The sequence below is a fragment of the Pinus tabuliformis genome, chromosome J (genome assembly GCF_031772625.1).
Source record: "Pinus tabuliformis cultivar Carrire ecotype Pingquan chromosome J, CPIR1, whole genome shotgun sequence".
Taxonomy (NCBI): Eukaryota; Viridiplantae; Streptophyta; class Pinopsida; order Pinales; family Pinaceae; genus Pinus; species Pinus tabuliformis.
In genome coordinates this window covers 1,453,785-1,477,910 of record NC_142295.1, presented here as the reverse complement: position 1 = coordinate 1,477,910, position 24,126 = coordinate 1,453,785, and the positions used below count along the sequence as shown (strand labels likewise).

Sequence of the window (24,126 nt, the reverse complement as noted above, 5' to 3'; positions counted from 1 at the left end):
ATTTAGAATATTAATGTCTACTATATATGCATTCTATTTTTATTTTTACATATGTATGGTTCTATGGTTTTAATGTTCTTGTTCAGTTTTTACTTCTAGTTTGCACTAAATATATGTTACTATTCTATAACATAGCCTAAATCTTCAGAGACGAAACGAAACAATTGAAGAAATAGAATCCATAACGCAATTAGAAAGGGCAAGCCAACCACTTGTTTTGCAAAGGTATGTCTATGACAACTATACAAATATGCTAATTTGTATTTAGAATAATAATGTTCAGCAAGGTATGTCTATGACAACTATACAAATATGCCAATTTGTATTTAGAATGTTAATGTTTAGTATATATCCATTCTATCTTTACATATGTATGGTTCTATGGTTTTAATGTTCCTTGTTAACTGTTTACTTCTATATGCTCTTTGAAATTGAACTAAATATATGTTGCTATTCTATAACATAGCATAAATCCTGAAAAAGGAAAACAAACAACTGAAGAAATAGACCACATAACTCAATTAGGAAAGGCAAACCAACCACTTGCTTTGAAAAGGTATGTATGGCAACTATACAAATATGCTATTTGCTATTTAAAATATTAATGTTTACTATATATATCTCCTCTTTTTACATATCTATATTTAAATGTATATATGTCAGATTAGGCCACCAAACCCCCCTGAAGCTTCTCAACGCCAAAGTGTTTCCCAAACAACGATCTCCCTTTTTCAACGAAACTGCCAATGTTTGCATTGGCAGTTTTGTTGAAAAAGGGACATCGTTCTTTGGAAAACACTTTGGCGTTGAGAAGCTTCAGGGGGGTTTGGTGGCCTATCGATGACAGTCATGTTCAGTTTTTGCTAACTTCATTAATATTTTTTGCAAAGCTGTACACGACAATTGCAAAAGCCAACTCTCGTAAGCAATTGCAAATGATGGAAGAAATAATAGATGTTGACAATTACAAATTCAGTTTGCAATGCATTTTGCCTGAGAACATTGCTATTGTATTAAAAAGAAATGGTCTTTTTAGACTAAATGCATTTTCATATACTGTAGGAGATTGTCGATTTGACTCGTTCGAAATGCTTCTACATTTTTGTTATACTTCAAATGAATTGCGAAATGGGTTAATAGACCACTTTCTTTTTTGCTTAAAGAACAATGACGTTGAAGCAATACAGTCATATCAATATGAACTAGCACCTGAGTTCCTATACGAGTTACATGGTGTTAATGATATTGGTACATATCTTCATAAAATGCGTTATTCTGCATCTACAAATATAAAGGAGTTTGAACGAGGTTTATGGGGTGATACCTTTTGCATACGTTGGTTAGCTAAATGGCTAGATATATCAATTGCATCAATGTTGGAAACCACTTTTATATCAGTTTGAATCTTCCGTTGCATTGTTGACGTTCTGTTTTACTTGGTGGTGCATCAGAAGAAATACAGCTTCAATCAGGGTAAAAGGAGGCTCAAGTTAGCGTGAATCTGAAGTTTGATCGCAGATACAATTCTGTAACCAGCAATAGCATTGCATACGATAAAACACCTTTCAACAACTTGATCTTATTTTGAAATTGTGTTGTTCCCTGCTCACATAAGGCAAGTGCAATCTGCAACTATTTCATGCTTCTTTCTGTTTGCAAGTATTTCAGGTTTTTTTGCAAATACCTTATCCAGACATCTTTGTTTTATTTATGGGTCAAGATATTATTAGATGCAAAATTGAGTTGAGATGTTTTAGGTTACACTTCCATGTTATTTCAGTCTTGCATAATTTGACTACTGTTTTGACTCAACTAGTTTATTTGCATGAGCAAGTGCAGTTGATGATATAAAGTGCAACTCGTCACAGAGCATCATGATGATGTTACATGTGTTTATTCTTTCCCAAATATTTCTGTTAGCTTACCTAAGTTGTCAAATTTTTCCATCGCATGGAGCACCGCATCAAATTCTGTTGGATTCAGATATAGATAGAAATGACTTTTTTGCAATTCTTTATCTTCTAAAACAGAACCGCTCAGAGTTCAACGTGAAACTACGTTTATTTTCTGCTTCACTTGGTTTTACATATATGTCTCTAAAACTTTGCTACGTGCTAGTCTGGATTCTGTGTGCATTCTGTTTTAGTTTAATTGCATTCATTTGACTCGAGAATAAAAAAAGAAAGATCATGACACATAGTTATTTAGAAATAATAAATAGAATGATGCAAGCTTTTAAAATAAGCATGATAAAGAATGTCCAAGCAGTGAGTTTAACTCAACCCATTTCATTTTTTATATCATTTGAAGTGCACTTCAGACACAGTGTTGTGTATGCAGAAGCTACCTTTGGAGTACTTCGGCAAGGGGACTTAAAACTTTTTATGAAACCCGTGCCTAAAATTTCTAGTCGGTTGTTTGCATTTAATTGCCTACATCCTCAGCATTGTGCAATATTTTCAGCCAATGTTTCTATTAGACCTCATTGAAAAGCACATGCTACAGGCCTTGTTCCAAAAGTTTATGGCTTTGTAGCCTCACACTTTTGATCTCTCCTTCTGCATTCTCATGTTTAGCTAGTTAGCGTGAATCTGAAGTTTGATCGCAGATACAGTTCTGTAACCAGTAATAGGATTGCATATGATAAAGTACGTTTCAACAACTTGATCTTATTTTGAAATTGTGTTGTCTAATTGGCAGGGGTGCTGTACTGACTTCTGATATGAGGCACACAACAGCTGCCAATATTAGAATATTACAAAGAGAACAGCTTCCTCGGTGTGCTTTCGAAACTGATCAATTGGTTGAGGTATGTACAATACTCACTTTCTAATAAATTGTTTTTGCAAATCAAAACAGATCTCGTCAACATTGCAAAGCTCCAACAAGCCATCTTAGGCATGTGTTTTAGTCTTATACAGCTTTAGTCAACAAAGCAACCTTCCGTTCTAGGAGTAATATCAAAGTCGAATATCCATAGATCCATAACAAAATTACAAACTTAAAAAAACATTATGCACCAAAGTAAACATACACATAAATTATACAACCGAAAAACCTTGAATACACTCCATAGCTTGACTCAAGTCGTCTCGTTCCAAATGCCGGTCGAAACCGACATTTACAAAAATTTCCATAAAACCCATGTAGCTAAGACAAGTCCATATCATCACGGCCGGCAGAAACCGCATTGTGTTTTCACCGCAGACAATACAACAAATACAAACGAAAAATCGCAGAGATTGCAGAGCTAAACAACCAAGTAACAATAATAACCCAAAGGGCGTGAACACGGTCCGATTCATACCAACGTTACACAACGCCTTGGGAGTCACCAGACCACATGCCCTTCACCTCCAACGATGCTAGGCCCCCAATAACATCCCAAAACCTTTCCACCCCCAAAACCAACCTTTCCAACCTCCAAAACCTTGGTTCGACTTAGCTTATATCGCTCATAAAAGCCATGCAGGTAAGAGAAACCCTCAGTATTTAACCAGAATGCCATTAACTTATGCTCAAATAGCCATGGACTCTTGAGGGAAACGAAGAGACAATACTGCTGGACCTACGAAGCAGGCAAGACTGCACAGTTAAACAACCAAGTAACAATAATAACCCAAAGGGCGCGAACACGGTAAAACCCAAGTCGAGTAACTTTCCAGGATCTCGACGAGGGACAGTTGTCCGCCCACAAGACCACCATAGACGAAAAATCGCACAGACTGCAGAGCTAAACAAGCAAGTAACAATATCCGAGCAACCAGGAACTCCACCACAAACGAAAAATCACACAGACTGCAGAGCTAAACAAGCAAGTAACAATACCAACCCAAAGGCCGCGAAGACAGTAAAACCCAAAGGCCACGAAGACAGTAAAACCCAAGCCGAACTTTCCAGCATCTCGAGGAGGAACAGCTGGCCGCCAATTAGACCACCACAGCGCATGTCGACCACAGCTAAGACAAACCCTCAGTATTCAACCACAATGCCATTAACTTATAATGCTCAAATAACCATGGACTCTTGCATGCTCAAATAACAAGCTCAATTGTTGATGCCTTGCTATGGACACACTTTATTTACTGATCATGTTTTCTTTGTATGGTCAGATTTCTCATGCCAAAGTTAATCTTCTTGAAGTTAGACCAGGAAAATCTGAATCACTGATTGAAATTTCAGGCAATCCACAACAAACAAGTGCACCAATTTTGTATGCAGTTCTTGATCTCCCTCCGACATTTTCCAACATTTGCCAACAATTCGTCTACTGTCCCTCTGTTGCTACTTTTTGATTTTGATTTCTTAGAACAAAAGCAGATTCCTTGATTCAATTAAATTTCTATTTAACATAATTAACCATAAATCTGTCTGCAAACACGAACCCCTGCAGTACTAACTATATGCTTTGTTTCAAAATTCAGTCAAATCGCAATATAAACGGTGTTGGCAATTTCTCTGAGTTTGAGGACCCAATTCTTTGTCAACAGACTTCTGCCAGATTTGAAAGGTACACAACATTTGCAAAATTTTGTCAATTGCTACTATCATAGTGCTTTTGCTAATCAGTATTTCTGTACTAATGTCCTTGGCATTGTATATCACCTTTGGCAGTGTGACAGCAGCTGGTCAGCTTATCACAAAAACTACAGTTGAAGTTGTAACATTTGAACGCACAGTTGCAGCCATTCTAGGAAAGTCTGGAAATGATCTTGTTAAAATTCAGCAGTTAAGCTAGTATAAAGAAGCATAAATATCTGCAAATTCCATGGGATCCCCTTCAACTGAAATTTTTGAAACATGCAGACTTGGAATGAAGTGCTGTCATTGCTGACAAAATGACATTGTATTGACAGAATGGCAAAATGTTACAGCACAAATCCTATGTTCTTAAATGATCATCTTGTATCTGAACATTCATCTAGTCGAATGTTGCATTAATTATTAGTTAATAAAAATTGGCATTGGCAGTTTTTATTTTGTCTGTATGGCTCTTGATTCATTATGCTAATGTTTAATGCATTAATTATTAGTTAATAAAAATTGCATTGGCAGTTTTTATTTTGTCTCTATGGCTCTTGATTCATTATGCTAATGTTTAATTAAATTTCAATATCTCTGGTCCAATATTTTTTCATTATGCTAATGTTTAATGCATTAATTATTAGTTAATAAAAATTGCATTGGCAGTTTTTATTTTGTCTCTATGGCTCTTGATTCATTATGCTAATGTTTAATTAAATTTCAATATCTCTGATCTAATATAAAATTATTATTATTATTTATTTTTATTTAATTGTAATATCACACTCTATCTTGCATTGTTTAAATAAATAATGCATTTTATGATTTAAATTACCCATATAATATTAAATACTGCTTATTCATTCATATTTAATTATAACTATTAAATTATTTATAGTTTTAACTAAGTATAAATTTCCTATAATATGTTTATTATTCAGTATTCATAATGGAAAGATTACACTTCCAATCACAAAGAAATAAAATTCCTTGAATAAAAAGATTCCCACATTGAAATGAACTGTTATCTATTTTTTATTTAAAACAGTGTTAATTGAATATGACTTTCATAATTTATAACATGTAATATCATTTCTCCCAGTTGTATTAATCTGCAATTATTAGCTTATGGCAAGGCAAGCCTTTCTTGTCACCAGGTATAAAGTTTAATAACATAATAACTTTTAAAAAATCAAGCTGTCAAAACATTATTTCTAACTAATAAATAGTTTCTAACTAACAAATAGAGTAATTTGAACTGTCAAAACATTATTTCTAACTAATAAATAGAGTAATTTGAAGTGGTATAGTCAATCTCCATTCTTTTATTATTTTCAATTATCCCAAATTTCGTCATTCTATATGTCATCATATCTACTATGCTTATGTTATGCCAAATAAATGAATTATATTAAACTATACTCCCTAATTAAGATAATCACAAAATAGAAAAACAACTATGTTTAATGGCATCTGTTTATCTGTGATGTAAGTGCCTTCATTATACTTTGAAAAAATTTCAATAAAAAAACTAACTTGCTTAAATGGAACACAGATATTGCAGAAAGCAAGAGTATTATAATGAATTTTTTCTTGCAGGTCATGATCAATTTACATTTCAACTCGTAGAGTTTAAATGTTTTTTTAATTTTAATCTGTTTATTTTAGTTTTTAATTTATAAAATAAACTTATCAAAATTACTTTGCTATTGTAGTTAGATACTATATTTACTAACCCAAAACTATAAAAAAAACCAAAAGTCATGTCCTTTTGCATCACAACAAATTACTAATTAAATGCAACAAATTACTAATTAGAAATTAGATGCAGGGTTTATTTTCTTTGCTAATTAGTAATTGGACAAATTTAAAGTTCACACTAAAGTTATGATAAACAATATTTTTAAATAAATATATCTTTTGTTCTTTTGACCATGGAATAATTCCCCAATCATTGACATTAACCCGAATGGAATCACTTATGTCCAAACATGTTACTAGATATCTAATCTTTCAATTATGGGTTCAAGACTCCATAATTTTTAAATGCGTTCTTCTTTGACTTTCGACAATCATTTATCTAAATATTGAACACTCTCCACCACACATTTAATTAACAAATTTATATTCATAATAATGTTTATTTGCTCATTATCATTTTATGAATATTTCCATAATATTTAAATGTAAAAAAATAACAAAATTCTATCTTTTATGCACCATGAATTCATTATTATGCATTTAAATATATTTTATACCCCATGCTTATTAAAATACATAACTTACTTTAACACTCTCTAATTCTTCATACATTATAATGCATTATTATTACCTTTTATAGTTTTTTTCCGTCCAGGTTTCCATGATTCACTCTTAAATTTTATTACATTTTAATTATTAATCTAAACATTTTCTAAATCATGACACATTGGAAAATTACGTCTAAAACTAATCTTACATTTCTCACAATTCTTACTTAACAAATGCAAAGTTCATTATATTTCACTCTTTGCATAAAGTCAAAAAGTCCATACAACAATTCGCTATCCAATTCACTAAATCTTAATACAAATAAGCATGCCTACAACACACTATTAATGCAAACCAGCTCTGATGATAATGCAAATTAAACACATATTAAATCTCAAACTCTTCTATTAACCGGCAGGGACTAGCGCCACAACAGTGGCTTCTTGTTTCTATTTTTATATCACAAAGGCCCAACATTAAATTAACTAATTTATTTAAATTATTAATTTTTCGCTAATAAAATAATAATATGATTGAGAAAACCTCTCCCATATTATTTTTATTTTTATATAATTCCACCGAACTAAAAATATTTAAAGGTAAGGTGTTACCATATGTCTTCCTTACATTGAGAGGCGACACAACAGCAAGATGTGTAACAGAAAGAAAAGCGTTGACGTTGATCGAAAACTGAATTAGGAATCCCCGCGATATACTGTGGGTTCACCGAAAATACCCTACCAAAGGAGCATTTCACCGAAGACTATCGGAATGGATCGGCAGTTTTTGTGTCGGGTTGTGATAACTACGCCCAAGTCCAGCAGCGTCCATTGATAAAGCTTGGGTTTATTTGCTGATATAGATCTTCGATTCCGTGCCGACAAAAAACCATTAAAGTCATTTTGCTGTCTATATATTTATAGAGTGAGAGGCGTATTGTTTGTGCATACTGTTGAAACAATGATCTGAACTTCAAAATCTCTTTAGGCCACTATATGGACAATTCTCAAATACTATTATTAAACCCTGTTGCAGAGATTGCAAATCCATGCCAGCAAAATCCAAAAACCCTTCCGAAAACCCTTTTTGTTTTAAATTTCGGATGGACTCCACAGCGCAGGTGGATTTGTTTTCGGATTCTGCAGATGGATTTCACACCACAGGTGGCTTGTTGCCAATTTAGATACCCAAAACTCTATTCTCGAAAGGTGTTTATCCAAAACAAACAGGCATAAACTAGTATTTTTCAAGCATCTCTATAAATATTTTCGATCCAATGGATACCCAGTTCATCAAGTCTGAAGCAGAATATGAAGATCAATACTATTATTCTCTGGGGGCTTCTTCACAGCCTCAATCATTCATGGGGAATTCGGGTAACGGATACATAGAAGGAGAGGAAGCCTTGGATACCTTGAAGTTTGAATATGGCATTGAAACCAGTTCTGGGAATGGATATATAGAAGGAGAGGAAGCGCTGGACACCTTGAAGCTTGAATATGGCATTGAAACTAGTTCTGGTATTGAAAACATAGAAGGAAAGGAAACACCAGACACCTTGAATTTTGAATGTGGCATTGAAACTAGGGATGGGGAAGGTAACAATGAAGAAGATGCTGCTGAAGCACGCAGGCTTGCCCTTCAGAAAGCCAGATCTCTTTCTTTCGGTTCTTTCACTTGTAATAACAAATATAAGGATAGTGCTAGTGATAAGTTGACAACGCATCACAATTATAGGTTGCGGGGTATTCTGGCAGAGCTCCTTAGCCAGCATAGATGGAAGGAATCGGCTGGAGTTTTGAGTGTCTTATTGAAAGCATCAGTCAAGGATAATTACTTCTTCAGACATCAATACAAATATTGGGTAATTGCGTTTCCATCTATTTGTTTTTGTTTTTTGTTTGAACATCATTCTATTTGATTTTGTTTTTGGTTTTGGTTTTGGTTTGAACATCATGTTTTAGGGATGGACTGCCTTAGAGTAGGTCATTCATGAATGACCGATCTCCCATGAACATGAGTCATAATGACGAATTTTACATAAGGTTGAACAGTGCACTCAAGGTTCACTGCCTTGGCTGATGTTCAAGAGTATAGAAGGGATTGAAACTAGCAAAATTAACCACAGCGTCAATTATCACCTCACCTCGGGGACTTCCGCACAGTGGTTGGGACTTTCCAGGAAGGTCCCTTGCACTCATTTGTTTTTGATTCATGTTTTGTTAGCGGTAATCTCTGGCTTAGATGCTGCGGTTTAAGAGGTTTCTATTCAGCCAATATCACCGAGGAGTTGCACCAGCCTCCGCCCTAATAGTGTCGGGGACAAACGGCCCAGCCCCAGTTAACTATGAGATATCACAAGATAGCACAACAAATTGACTGCACTAGCACAACGGCATGTTTTCTGGGGGATTAAACCCTGGTTTATAAGGAGAAAGCTTGTCTGCTTTCTCACTTGACCACAACCCACCCGACATTTGCATGTGTTTGTTTATTATGCAGTCATCGTTTCAGTTTGAAAGCATTAATAGTTTAGTTCTTGATTCTACATGGTCTCTTTGACAGGCTGCGATGGAGGTGCTCAGACAGCTCGAGGGTTTTGTTCAACAAAATGCCATCACATACAAGCGTATCTATTTGCTTTTGAAAAGCAAACAACCTGCACCGAAACGTGCTATTAACAAGGTTCGCTTCTTTGATCTAACGTGATACCTTTTATTGACTTTGCATTTTCCCTTAAAGATCTTTCTATTATCATTAGCTTGGAAAAAATGACTAGCAGCCAAAATGCCAGGGGTTGTCAAAGCCTGCTCCATCGGCAGTCCACTCAGACTATTTATCATTTGTCTTCTGTTAGGTGGAGGATAAATCTATTTGTTGCTTGCCACCGCTAAGTGTGATTGGAATAGTGTCCAATATCCAAGATTCAAGAACAAGTAGGTGCTCAGGCACAGGATTCCAGGTCAAAGCCAGTCTGGAATCTGGATAACTACTACGGTCTTTGGGGCATGAGATGCAAACAATAGCTGGCCCAATCCACTTCGCTACTGGACCAGAAGCTTGTGTGGTCCACCCCAGCCTATGGTTCATAACTTTAAGAACCAACCAATGGATGAAGAAATCTAAATGGTAAAAAAATAGCCAGGCACACTATCCAACCATTAATCCACTAGTAACAGAAGGTGAGAGGCTTCAAGGCAATATATTGATCCAACCCTCAAAAGAGAATGTTGGCATTGGTTCATATGAAACGAGTGTGCTGGTAACATAGATTTATCTGGATATTCAGAAACAATGCCCTTGCAGATCAAGATATTCTTCCAGCCTATTATGATGCAGAGGCCCTTTGAAGAGGTTGTTCATCTTGGAAGAGCTTCGGCTTGGATGCCAGTTTGGATCAAGTTATACTATATATAATCAAGAAATTGATGCATTGGTATTGCTGACTTTTGTGAGATTTCTGCAAGGAACATGTTTGCATTTTCAGAAGTAAATAACCTTGCGATAACATATTTGCAAAATAAATGGACCCACAATAGGAGGTTGTCTGACAGTCACACCTGTACAGAAATATTACACAATATGGGGATTCACAATCAGAGATTGTTACCCAAATAGTATTATGGAACTCGAGGAATCACAAATGAACATTGCAGAAGCATCAAGACTACAAGGAGGCATTGCACAATAAAGTATTATCGTGGATTATAAAGGCTTCCAAAGGGGCATTTGTGGAGGCAACAAACCTATAAGGGAGAATTGACAACCAATCAATTGCTTCAATAAACCACATTGTTGTTAGAGGACCAACATTATTGTAAGTCGCACAATTAGTATCTTTGTAATTGGTTTTTATATTTTATAAATGTATAGACTGGTGGGTCAAAGAGGGATAGTGGCTTTCAAAATGAAAGAAGCTAAGCAAATAACACACTATCCACACAATGAAGATAAGATATATCCCAGGAAAACCCAATATGAGAAAAATTAGCCAAAAGGAGAGGCCTATGCGTTACTCTTTTCTTCTTAGTTATGGAATGCAAAGACAAAGAAAGTTCTCTGACTATAGAGTTAAGGTTTTATGTGACTCAACTCCCAATTAATATTATTGTTTTGGACTCTCTAGAATCTTCTTGAAAGTCCACATGTGATTAACTCCACATGTGCGAGTAATGTGCATTGATGTGGTATCCACTAAATATCATTATGCCCAACAAGATGGGTCAACTTATGGGAGAAATAATTCCTATATACGATTTTTGATTGTGGTGATTATCCCATTGTTGGAAAGCTTCTGATTTGTAAAATGATGATAAGAGGCTAGAAATTATTGACCCTAAAAATGGTCATTTAAGGCCTCAAATGGGCTCTAGGAGGTTTTGGACACCAAATCACCAAAGTGGTAACTACCCTTGAAATGGGCCTTATAAGCCAATAGCTTTAGCTTTCCACCCGAAGAGTATCATAATATATGACAAAATTATGTAATGATCCGTTTTGGATCATACCTCCCCATTTAGGGAGTCTTTTGGTCCCTAAGAGCTTTTACTGAAGGAGGTGAGGAATGTTTTTCTCTACTTGCTATGTGGAGTACAATTTGGCTTTGCTTGAAAGTTGTCTTGTTAACCTAATTTGCGAGAGTCCATGCTACCCCTATTTAGTTGTTTTGGACTTCTTCTGCAAAAAATGTATCTTTTCCTAACCATGTTTGAGCTTTTGTTGCTAATTCCTGTATGGCATCTCCGAGACCCTTTTGTCAGCCATCATGGGTTTATATGAGTGACTTCTTAGACGTCTATGCACACCACACATGCTATCATATTTTATTTGGAGTATTATTGGGGTAAAACAGGGTTTCCCCTTGTCCCCCACACTATTTGGTGTCTACATTGATGAGTTGGAGTGTCTGCATGAGCACATCTAGGACTCTAATGATTGCTTTCTATGCCATATCCTGATTTCTATCTTGATGTTTGCTGATAATGTGATTCTTTTAGCCTCATCCCCCAATGGATTGCAGAGATAGTTGGATGCCTTGGCCCTTTTCCTCTTCCATGATCTTTGTTAGTTGATGGTCGACCTACATAAAACCAAGGTCATGATTTTTAACACATTGAAGATCCTCTTTGATCACCATTTCTTTAACTCAAATACTTATACGGGGTATTATTCCCAAGATCTTGCTTTAGTTTTTGGCATGTACTTCAACTCGAAATTAATAAGGGATATGGGTCCTTGGCCCTTCTTGAGAGGCAATTTTTTGTTTTGTTTCAAAGGAATAGATAAGATATTGGTATTGTAATGAAAATTTGGTTTCTAGGCCAGAACCCTTATATAGTTCTTCATGTTCCACAATTAAACTGCATTTAAAAGTCCCAAATATTGCTAATCTATGCTTATGACAATTTTTATCAACAATTCTAAATAAGTGTCTGCTATATTCTTTACAATACACTCCTAATAACAACATGTACCTACATAACATCAAAAGTTTTCAGAGCATGGTAATTTATCTGTCAGTTGATGGTCTTGCTTCGACAAATTCTCCTTGCAACATAGTATCTTTAGCCTTGTTCTGATGTTCCTGCCCCCTCAATTGTTTAACCTTTTTCTTCATTGGTCCTTCGCTAGCCTTAGCCTATTCCAAGGCAAACTTTACTCCATTGTTGAAGGATTCCTCAACCTCTGCTATTCGTATGTACTATGTCCATGGCTGACAGTTCCGTTTTGACCTTGGCTTGGAAATTTTCGAATTTGCTTTGACACAATTCATAGCTGGTATGTACTCCGATCCATTTCCTCTGCAACACTCATTTGTTTTAGGTATGCAAGAACCCTTCCATTGACTCCAACAATCTTTTCAAGAGCAAATTCATCTTGGCTTGCTCACTCTTGCATGCTAATGTCTCTAGACCCGCCATGAGAGATTGGTTCTGCTCCACGCTTCAGTCTCTTGTATTGATTATCCTCCAATTCTCATGGCTATAACCACTCATGAGAAATGCAGAGCTTCAAAAGTGAACAACTTTAAGCCATACATATCCTCCATTGTTTCTTTCCACCACCTTGAAGCATTAAATTGAAAGGTTGCCAAATCCATGTTTGAATCGTGGTTTCTTCCCTGAAATGACTGGCGTATGATGCAGAGGGAGAATAGAATTAACTTTGGATTGAACAGAATTGAATGCATTCACAAGGTAGAAGTGCCCCTCATCATTGTATACCTGTTCTCGCTTTGAATCAATGAAACTTGTGGCCGCTTGTGGATGCATGTGACTTCTTCCTCTTGCCAGACGTTCTAATAATATGGACAAGGGTACGCCTTCATTGGTCTTTGAGTCTGAAGAATTAATAGGGTCCGTCGTTCCATTCTTACTTGTGCCAAAGTAGGGACCAAAGTCCAATCACTTTGGGATTGAACAAAATGAATGTCTTCCTCTTGGCACGCTTGATCATTTATTCAGCGATAAGAGCCTTTATGTGCATTGTTTTGGTTAAAGAACTTGATCATTGATGTCATGGTAAAGGTGTATTTATTATCAACCTCTGATCCAATTCTAAGGACCCCTATTCCAACATTGTTCCTTTGTTTGCTAATGAATCAACTATTGTATTTAGTTGTCTATATGGATGAAAACATTCTATTTGTTCAAAGTGTTGAGTTTGTAAAACTATCCTTTGCAATGTAGGGGGAAGAGCAGAGTGCTGCGACCCCTTTGCTTTCCACACTTGCTGAATTGCAATCATTGAATCTCCGAACACTGAGATCTTGGAGATTGTCCTTGCTATTGCGATTTCCAAACTCTGCCATAGTGCAAGATATTCAACTTGATTGTTAGATGCATGACCCAAACCCGAAGCACATTGTGTCCCTATTTGTTCATTGGGGCAAAAGATGGAGAGACAATGTTTTCAAAATTATTTTCAGGATATAGTGGCCAAGGTGTCACTCCTGGACGCTTTTGTTCGGCTCACAATTCTATATGGTTCTGAGGTTTGGGGACCTGGCTTATTAGAGTCTAGTTGATCTTCAACAAAGAGTACAAATCATCGTGCTTCGTTGCATCATTTGTTGCAAGTAGATAATATCTTAATCCATTATTCTCTCAAAGTTGGAGCTTGCCCCTTCTAACTTGAGACAATGTTTGGTCTTATCTCTCTTCTACACCGTGTTCTAATATAATGAAGGGATGTGACCGATATCCATACTTGGCCAATGTTCATTTGAGTCCATTGTAATTGCTAGTCCTTTGGCTTGGTCTCGGTGTTGGTATACCATAGTCTTGAATCTTATTGCTTCAATTGGTATTATGATGGACTAGCTTCCTCCATTCACATACTTCCTTTGTGCACCCAACCACCTCCTACAAGCCAAACATGAGATGAATAAAAATTAAAATCACCTGAAAGGATATCCACAAAACATATGCACAGATCACGAGGGTAAACCCTTAGGGTGGGTGACATTTGAAGATGGCTTTCTATGCTAAACATAACATGGTGATGACGGATGAATTCATTGTTCATCCCTATTACATGCTTCGCCATTGAATGCACAACCTTTGGATCCCATTTAGGCAGTTCACAGTTGGTTCTCATAAATTGTGGATTGAGACTAACAATCGGATTGTCCAATCAAGTAGGATCTGCCAGCTTTGCCATCTTTGAGAGATTGTTCACCTATTGAGGCTTCTTGGCCTCCTTGTAACTCGACCTTTTTGAAAATAGTAGATAATACTTCGTTTTGGCAGCTCCTCCACTCCAAGTCCAGTAAACACAATCTCGGCATAGGGAAAAAAACATGGCCTGTTCTCTATGGGCATAATTCTTCAAACCAAACTTAGAACAAACTCCTAAACTCGTCTTCTCCAGCTGATCTGCACCTCTCTTCTTGTGCTTCTAATCTTCATAAGATGATTTATTATGTGTGTTTGAAATGAGAAGGGCTAATGCCCTTTTATAGTGATCTTAGGGTGCCCGAGGGGCATGTTCTTAAGCTGGCTAGACTTGACTTTTGGAGGCAAATTCAAATACAAATTTCTTCCTTTTAATTTCCTTTAAGGGCCAACTTGAGTTGCTGGTGAATACCTCCCACAACTACCCAAAAATCAATAATTGCTCTACAAATTGGTATACCCGGTCTCCGATGGTTAGCTATATCCTCTAATGGCTAGTTGATTTAACAATGACTATATTTGACATGACATTTTTCTTCAGTACATTGACTTAGCCACTTGAACGCAAGATCTCCAACACCCTTGTCCTTCTGGCATTTTTGGAATCCGGGTCTTACTCTAGTGGCATGAATATGTATAAGGTCTCTCTCAAAATTTCCTTATCCTGCAAGGCATTGTCACATCTTCACCTTCTCTGCCAAGTCATCTGCTCCTTACGCTAGTTTTGTAATGCCGTACTGTTTGAAATCTGGCATTTGGGTTTTGGTCTCCTCACATTGGACATAATGCATGTGTGATTCTGCCCAACACTCCACCTGTTTTTCCACCTATAATCCTACTTTGATCAGTTCACTAAGTTTGACCAAGTTGTAACTTGCCATTGCCTTCTCTCATTGGAAAAATTCTTCATGGCATGGATTCCTCTCGTCACATTCCATAGACAGAGACCAAGTTGTCTTTTTGACCACTGGTACCACTTTGCATTGGGAATTGTGGATTGCCTTGGGAAATGTGAAAAGTTGTTAATGTGAGATCACCCTGCAAGAGATCTATTTGAGGAAGATAACACCAAAGTCGAGGTCATCTACAGACTTTGTAGCCCGTGTAAGACGTAGGTGCACCTTGACGTGGACTAGACTGGCCCATACATCAATGATCACCTTTACAAATGAAGACTCTCATAAAACCATGATTCCTCAAGAAAGGTCACGTAAGGCCCTCCAATCCTGTATAGGATGAATGGAGCCTGAAATAAACTTGAATGGACTAGCCATGGTTTGACCAAAATAACATGATACAAACTCAATGATAATACAAAAGGCTTAGGGGTCCTCACATGGTTTTTACATTGCTTTGAGATTTAATCTTGGGCTTATAATGCTAGTGAAAAATATTGCAAAATTGTTCATATGTACCCCTGGTAACATGAGAGGTAATGGGTCCTTTGTAATACCAATAGATGCTAAGAGATTCGAGACCCTTGCATACCAACAATGAAAGTGACTCGGATGATTGGTTGATGCAATGGACTTTGATGAACAATGGGCCTAGTATGGATGCTGTTGAGTAAGTGAAACTCTGAGTAAGATAGATAATAGAAGGGAAGTGAAAGTTGTAGTCTCCAAGTATAACACTCCTTTTGAATGAAAATAACATGTGTACGAAGAAACTACTTTTCCAAAAGATCACCCCTCCTTCCATACTAGCGACCCATAAGATAAACTACACTTGCACATGAGAAATTTCTTATTTTAATCCACTTTTTTTATGCCTGAAATAGACCCTACGAATTTCCTAAGTAGAGAATCCCCTAAAATTAAGCCTTAAATTATGGGATAAGTGAGGATTAAAAATAATTTGATGAACTAGGTTAATTTTAGGAAGGAGAAACTTTAAAAATAGCAATAGAAGCTCCTTTAGGACAAGCACTCCTCAGCTAAGGTTATATGAAATCCTTCGAGGGCCCAACACCGTCCAAAAATAGGCAATATCTCCATGTGGGCCCAGTGAGCTAAATATAGACTATGTGAAAATACAACTGGCCCTTGAAATTTCATAGTGCTTGGAATGGCTTGATGTGGTATGCTATATTGGTCTCGAATTGTCTAGTTACCTAACACGTTTAAAAATGGCACATCCTTCTTATCCAATGAAACTCACACCATAGTCAAATGCTCCAACTGGGTCCTCAAATATGAAATCAGATCGATAGATAGACCACTCTCCAAAAATTGCTAAAAATAGAATTTGCTAAGAATAACAACTTAGATTTTCCAAAAAACAAAATTGCTTGCATATCTCCATAACGGTGTCTAGAACCATGATTGGATCATGCAAAAGATGACATTGCAAACTCACCTTGATCACACTTGCTAGGGGTCTTTGCCCTCCCATGCTCATACTATTGCATTGTATTTGTAATTATGGGTCATTTGTTGCAATCAAGGTTACTTGGGAGTGTGAGCGGATGTGAGCGAGGGAGCGACATTTTCAGAAGCTCCTGGTTTTGGAGTGAATCTTTATCTATATATATATATATTATATTTTGATGCATATATGTCAACAAAAACATGTAGAATGATGAATTAGATATAAAAAGCATAAAAACATAGATTGAACCATATAACTTCAATCATATATAATTTATAATCTTCATCAACCACATCCACAAGTTAGTAACATACAACATATTGAGTCTCATGATTCATCAATCTTAAAGTTTCAAGCTTTCGGAATTCAATATATAACATTTATCATCATTGATCACCAAAGTTGTTCTTGTAAGCTAAGTGTAACCATTACAACAAAGAATATCTAACATGAAATGAAACAACTTTCAACATTCACGAAGCATCATATTCATAATTCATTACCCGTGAGTTATAATTGCCAACTTCAAACTTCAAACTTAAATTGTCATATATTGTTTACAAAAAATATCATAATAAATATGAAAGAGTCAACAATTATAAAAACTACTAGAAACTAGAAAAGACGAGTAAATCTATTATCTACAACTTCCTCTTGCCGCCACGAGAAATGTCTAATTTCTGAGCAGGTCGTGGTATTGGTGGTCTTCTAGGAGTCTCCTCCCGCATAGTCGCATGACCAAAACCAGAAGGCACATGCCCTCCATGTGAGGATGTAGATGGAGGTGGCGGCAACAAAGGTAAAGATGTTGGAACTCGAGCACTAGCACTGCTACTGGATGGTGGGGGTGGCATGGTTGTTGTTACTTCATCATCATCTCTCAAGAGTTCTCCTTCCAATTCTTCAAGATATATAGTGCCATCCTCCAAATTATCGTCCTCTGAGTGGTTGTCCCAAATTTTATATGTTGGATCCTTATAAGCCTGATCACAATAATGACTCAACAACCTCAAGTTGTAGTGCACATAAACCAAGCTTTCTGCCCCGTTTTCATTGAGTCAGTTTCTTCTCACATTATGTATGAAGCTATAGGTGCTCCAACACCTCTCTGTAGAAGAAGTATTTACAACCTGTGAGAGAACATTTTTTACCAAGTTTTGCAAAATTCCCATGCCCCCATATGCTTCCCACCATGTGAGAGCATCCAATATGTCTCTATCTTCCATTGCATGCAAAGAACCAAACAAACCAGTGCAATTGAAGTATCTACCTAATTCAAGACGCAGATTAGCACACTCCTCCCTATCAGGGACTAGCTTGTCTAATGCTTTCATATATCCCTCTTGTACCTCTGGATCTGTATGGGGTTTGGCCCTAACCCCACCCCCAGGTGCAGGTTGGCCCAACCAAGATGGAGAGTAGTATTTTGGCATAAGGATATATGCCAAGGCATGTAGTGGAACATTAAGTTTATTCCACCGTGTACACACACAATTGTGAATCATTGTATACAAGTTGGGATCATCTTCTTGAACAATATCTTTTATTTGCCCCAACATGGTATCCATCTGCTCATATACCTCCCCAATCACTGGTTTATTGGTATTTGCAAAATGAATCATGCTATAAATGGCCTTGGTGAATTGCAATACTTGCCTCACACGTGCCCAAAACAGACCATCAAGAGCTATCTCCTCCACCTGTTCAAAACCTTGCTTGTCAGCTGCATTTGTAGCCCTATCCTTTAATACTTGCCAATGTTGACTTGATGCCATGCTAGCCAATGACTCTTTTACCTTCAAAAGGCGCCTCAAGGTGAGGTAATAGCTAGCAAATCTAGTCTTTGCAATCTTCAAGAACTCCAATCTTGAGTGACTGTGGAAAATCTCATGGGTATTGCTATGATTTGTAATAAATTTTATCATTTGTTTGCCTCTCTTGTACAAATCACCAATCCATTTGTATTGTTGGTTTTTGTTCTTAATAATATCATGCATCAGAAGGTTCATTGTGTGAACCAAACACCTAGACCAAAATATGTTGGGGTATTTATCCTCAATAATTGCTCCCACTGCCTTACAATTAGCAGCATTATCAGTGATGAGTTCGATGACATTGTATGGCCCAATACATTTAGTTGTTTCAAGTAATGGTTCTGCAATGTTGATGCCGTCTTGAACTTCTCTGAGTAATCATATGCTGAAGGGAAGATGGCACCACTAACAAACACAACAAGAACACTTATCAATGGCTTGCCTTTTACATTTGTCCATCCATCAGATACAATGGACACCCCATGCTCAATCCAAGAATTTGTCATTCTACTCAAAGAATGTGATATTTTTGCTTTTTTCATGATCAAGTCCAACGATTCTAGCCTTGTCATACCCAAGGCTTTTGTATCCTTTGGGGGCATCATTTATGGCATAAACCATTTCGTGCCAATAAGGTGAGTGAAGAACATTGAATGGTATCCCACATGCATAGAGAAACCGGTAAATTTTTGAATCCACATCATTCCTACACCCTTCGTCAAGGAAATCTGATATGGTTCTACGCCTTAAAGAGATGTTTGTTCCTGTGCCTCCATATCCACTGCCATGGGAGGATGCTGAAGGAGTTCTTTGTGCATGTGATTGTGAGCTATGTTCAAAGAAACCCTTTGATTTTTTAGATTTGTATTGGGCTTCCTCCTCTTCCCTTATGTATTTGGCTCTTTCTGTTGCTGACACACTTACACAAGCTTTGATTCCTATTGGTTTATCTCCATCCCATGGCCTTTTCCCACAGAGGTGCCTTCTGGCATGGGTGTATGAACTTGTGTAAATTTTGTTGCAATGGTTGCATGTAAATTTAGTGGTTCCACCCCCTTTCCCTGCTTCAGACCTAGTAACATATTTCCACAATGGGGTTTGGTCTTGTTTAGTTTTGGGGCCTCATCATGTCCACTCTCTTCCTCCTCACCAAGGTACTCCTCTCCAGGGTTTTCATCAAATCCACTATAACCCACTTCTTCATCATGATCAACCCTCCTTCTACTCTCCAACACCATAATAACCAAAAAAGGAACCAACAAGAAGAAAATGCCAAGCCATATAGCCATGATGTTTGCTGTTTTGAGTCTACAAAAAAATGGAGGAATGGGAATGGGAAATAGAGATTTTTTATTTTTATTTAGCAATGAACATAAAAGAACAAAAATGCTAGATTAGAGTGTAGATCCTACCTCTTTGGCTTTCAATCCCAAGCTCCAATCTGCCTTGCAAGCTCCTTTCTCATGCTCTCTCCAAGCTCCAAACTCTCTCCTGCTCTCTCCAACTTAGACAATTGGGTGAATAATGGGAGGGGAGAGGGTCTTTTTAACCTTCCCCCCCCCCCCCTTCCTCTCCCTCTCCGTCCACCAACTATCGCCTCCCTCTCTCCGTCGCGTGACCTTTTTCAGTGCCGACGGGAGCGCTTTTTTAAGAGGGGGAGTGGTCGGGAGTGATCGGGAGTGATCGCTCCTCGACCGCTCCCCCTCTTAAAAAATCACTTCCGGAACGAAGGGGAGCAATTAAGGAGCGATCACTCTTGACCTCTCCCCTAATCGCTCGACCGCTCCCCTAATCACTCCCTCAAAAACAGGGAGCGATTTTTTTTTAAAGGGAGCACGCTCCCAAGGTAGCTCCCTACTACCTCCCGAGTAGAGCACAAATTGGGGGCAAATTCGGGGGGGGGGGGGGGGGGGGGCGCTCCCCCGCAACCCTGGTTGCAATTGTATCACCTATCCATATGTACCTTTGATGTGTCCTCTACTTATAGTGGTATAAAAATAACTTCTCTAAACTTTGTCCAACCATCTATCCCTAAATAATAAAGACACATTACCTTGTGCCAAGTTTGAAAGACACATAAAGAACCATCGATGCTGTGTTAGTGGACTAACTAACTAATTGACCTTGTAATGTACTCACAAATTGTCGATGTTGAATGGTGAACTTTATAATCTGAACTCACCAATGATATCCATAAACATGTAATGTTGATTAACACTTGGATTTATAAGGCGAAGTCCAATTTTAAGACAACCATAAGGGTCTCTTGAGGTGATGCAGTTACTGAGTAGGCTCTTCTAGGACTTCTGGGTGTGTTTGATATCATGGGTAAGGAGGGCATTGATCTTGCTATACAAAGATTTATTCTTGCACAAGTATCACTTTCAATGCGACAATTCCCCTAAGTTTGAGCAAACAGTCCATGGCATTTATGATGATTCCACATGCTATAAGGAACCTTGTTATGAGAGGCTTTGCACAATGTTTTTAGACAAGGAGAAACCCCACCTTGAAAAGATGATGGTCCCATTGAAAGTGTCATGATATTTGGATTGTTGTTCCATTTTGTGGATCCTTGGACACCTATTAGTTTATCTTCTATAGGCAACCCTATTTTCTATAGGCGATTGATTGGTTAGGTCAAGTGAAAAACATGATCTTTTTCAAGGACCAATTTACGAAAGCCATTGGGGTGGTGGGCCATCAGTTGTTTTGTAGTTCATCATAGACGCAACCCCTATTTGCAAAGCTACAAGGTTGATGGTTCAAAACAAATATAGACATATTTTTTGGATACCATGTATTGAGTATTCATTGAAGAATGTACTAAAAGAGAATTAAAAATCGTTGGAAAATTCATATGTTCATATGTAACAATCATTGATGACAAGTCATTTACCAAAATGTTTCCATGTCGGAGATGCTTAAATCGTCTAACACCAGATTATTTATGTCCTACATTCTTTTTCAATGATTATTGGAGGTGAAAGGAGATTTATGTGCTACAATTGTTAGTGACCTGTGGGAATCATGGTGGCAATCTTCATGAAATGTAGCTATTGAGGTAAGGTATACTATTTTGGATTGTCATTTGAGGGTTGATGTTAAATTTGTTGAACCCATATGTCATATGCTTTGATATGGGAGTCCTAATAACCTAGGTTTAGGTGAGATTAATGAAACCTTAAATCTATTTGTGAGAGGATTAGATCCATCATAGATAAGAGAGATCCCACCTTATACCCACAAGTAGCAAATTGATACATGGTTGGTGGAACAAATTGAATACCCCTGTTCATATGGCAACTTATGCTTTTCATCCAAAAAGGTTTGATAGATAAAAAACAAAGAGGCCTCTTGCCTAGGATATAGAGGTGGTTAAGAGGTTTATGAATGGTAGTGCCATGAAGAAGATTTTTGGTTCAACAAATGGAGCATCTAATCTACAAACTTAGTTTTTCCAATTTTCACGCGGACAAGTCATGCTTGCCTCATAAATCTTTCTCTAATAGGCATACAAACAAGGATTCAATTGATTGGTGTTGGCTTCATGGTGCACACTCCAAAGTTACAAATGTTTACCATATGATGACTTTCAAAGGTAGCAAGTTCCTTGTCCCAAGATAGGAATTGGTGCACTTATTGTTATAATCTTTCAATGAAGAACAATTGATTGGGATCCAAGAATGTATAGAACCGACTCTATATTCATAGTACCTTTCCTCTTTTTGCTCACATAGCCCTATGTATAAGTAGGCTACTTCCAAGAAATAAGACTGATACACATGGTTCTTTGTGTGGATGATGAGATTCAACAAGATGGCCTTATTGAGCTACCTTGCAGTTACAATCCCAACACATGAGCCAGTACTGGAAAGAAATAATTGCCTAAAGAGTTTCTTGACCAAGGATCTAGAAGATGTGTAGCTTTGGAAGGTCTTCTACATTGGCTTGGTGACTTAGCATGTAGAAGATGTTTGATTGCCTCTTGAGTCTTTAGTTGTTTGCTTGGTGGAGTAAGTGATATTATGATTTATTTCCTAAGGTTAACCTAGGAAAATACAATAATTAATCTAATAAATTATTGTGGATTATTAGGCCAAACTTCTAAGGATAAATAATAAAATTGTTTAGGTGACTTAGATATAATCTCAACCGCTGATCTCAAGTGAGGCTTAGGATTTAATCTTTGCCATTGATCAGTTAGGAGATTAGGGTTAGGAATTTTGGCTTAATGAAGTTATAGAATAAGCCTAAGGGAGAGGTGAAGATGCATAATTGTGGAGGAAGTGATTTTCTCTAGAGTGAGAGGCTTGACTAGGACTAAAGAGAAGTGAGGATAAGTGCCACAGAGAATTTCAGGAGAATTGCATCACTAGAGCATATAAGCCTATGAATTTCAATAAAATGACATTGTTATAGTGATTGTAAGATGAGAACAAACTGCTATTAGAAGAAAGTGACTTGCAAAGCCTGTCACAAAACGTCTAGGCGAGTATTAAGCTACACTTTCAATCATGATTGATAAAGCAAAATGCTGTCATAAAAAATGATTAAAACCTTTTAACATATAGAAATAAATAAATCTACAGTTCAACTAATAGAAACTTGAAACAATCTGAACAATATGTAGGCTACTTCCTAATCTGTGAGGCTTTTAATATCAATTTATATTGTTCAGTAGTCCATTTTCCTCCAAGTTTATTACAAACATCAGTATAGAGCTTCAAAAACCACAGCCTGAAATATAACAATGCTGAAACCACGTCAAAAGAGGACTAAGGAGATGCATACAGCAGTGAGGACCCAAAAGATCCTTGTTAGCTTATTTGATTTGAACATACCACCTTCAAGGTGGAGATCACTGAGAGGTCATGGGTTCAAGTCCGGTAGAGTCCCTTTGGGTTAGGAGTACATGTTGTATGCCTGTGGCATTTCTGATTTACCCCAAGCACCATTCATGAAATATGAGGAAGCGCTTGAAGGGCTTACCTACGGATCTTTTCCTTGGTAAAAAAAAATGAGGAGCCAAAACCATGGTTCTAAAAGGATAGACTTGGAATACAATATGAAGACCTAGAGAGAGAATGTGTTGTTTCTCTTCCTTAAAGTTTTTTTGGTATGTTTATATATTTATAATTCTATAATTTTCATAGTAATGTTGTATCAATTTTAAATTTTTAATGTGATCAGTTCTCTAGTCTTGTCACCTTATTCAGTCTGAAGTTGTTTCCAGCTATTTCTATTTTTCAGCAATGCTTTATCAAATGCTTCATATACTGATTTGCATATTTATGTTACATGGGCAGAGGCTTCGTCCAGCTATCCAATTGGAACTAGCACTTCATTTAATGAGCCAAGGAGATCTTTTTGGTGCACATGAGGCCTCAAAGTCGTATGTGTTCTTATTCTTCTTTTGTATTAGAGTTAGATTAATGGTCATATGTTAATTATAGTTTAGTAATTTAGTTTAATAAAGCAAAGTGACATAT

General features: G+C 37.0%; 1 protein-coding gene across 2 annotated transcripts in view; it reads left to right on the top strand.

Annotated features, from left to right (window-relative positions):
* Nucleotides 1–7,402: 7,402 nt before the first annotated feature.
* LOC149225118 (TAF RNA polymerase I subunit A) overlaps nucleotides 7,403–24,126 on the top strand; it is a 179,891-nt gene continuing 163,167 nt past the window's right edge. For both annotated transcript variants that reach the window (XM_089376920.1, XM_089376921.1), the window contains exons 1-3: nucleotides 7,403–8,638; nucleotides 9,340–9,459; nucleotides 23,944–24,029. In XM_089376920.1, the coding sequence (XP_089233046.1) occupies nucleotides 8,051–8,638; nucleotides 9,340–9,459; nucleotides 23,944–24,029 (794 nt within the window). In that variant the 5' untranslated portion in view covers nucleotides 7,403–8,050. The remainder of the gene's footprint in view (nucleotides 8,639–9,339; nucleotides 9,460–23,943; nucleotides 24,030–24,126) is intronic.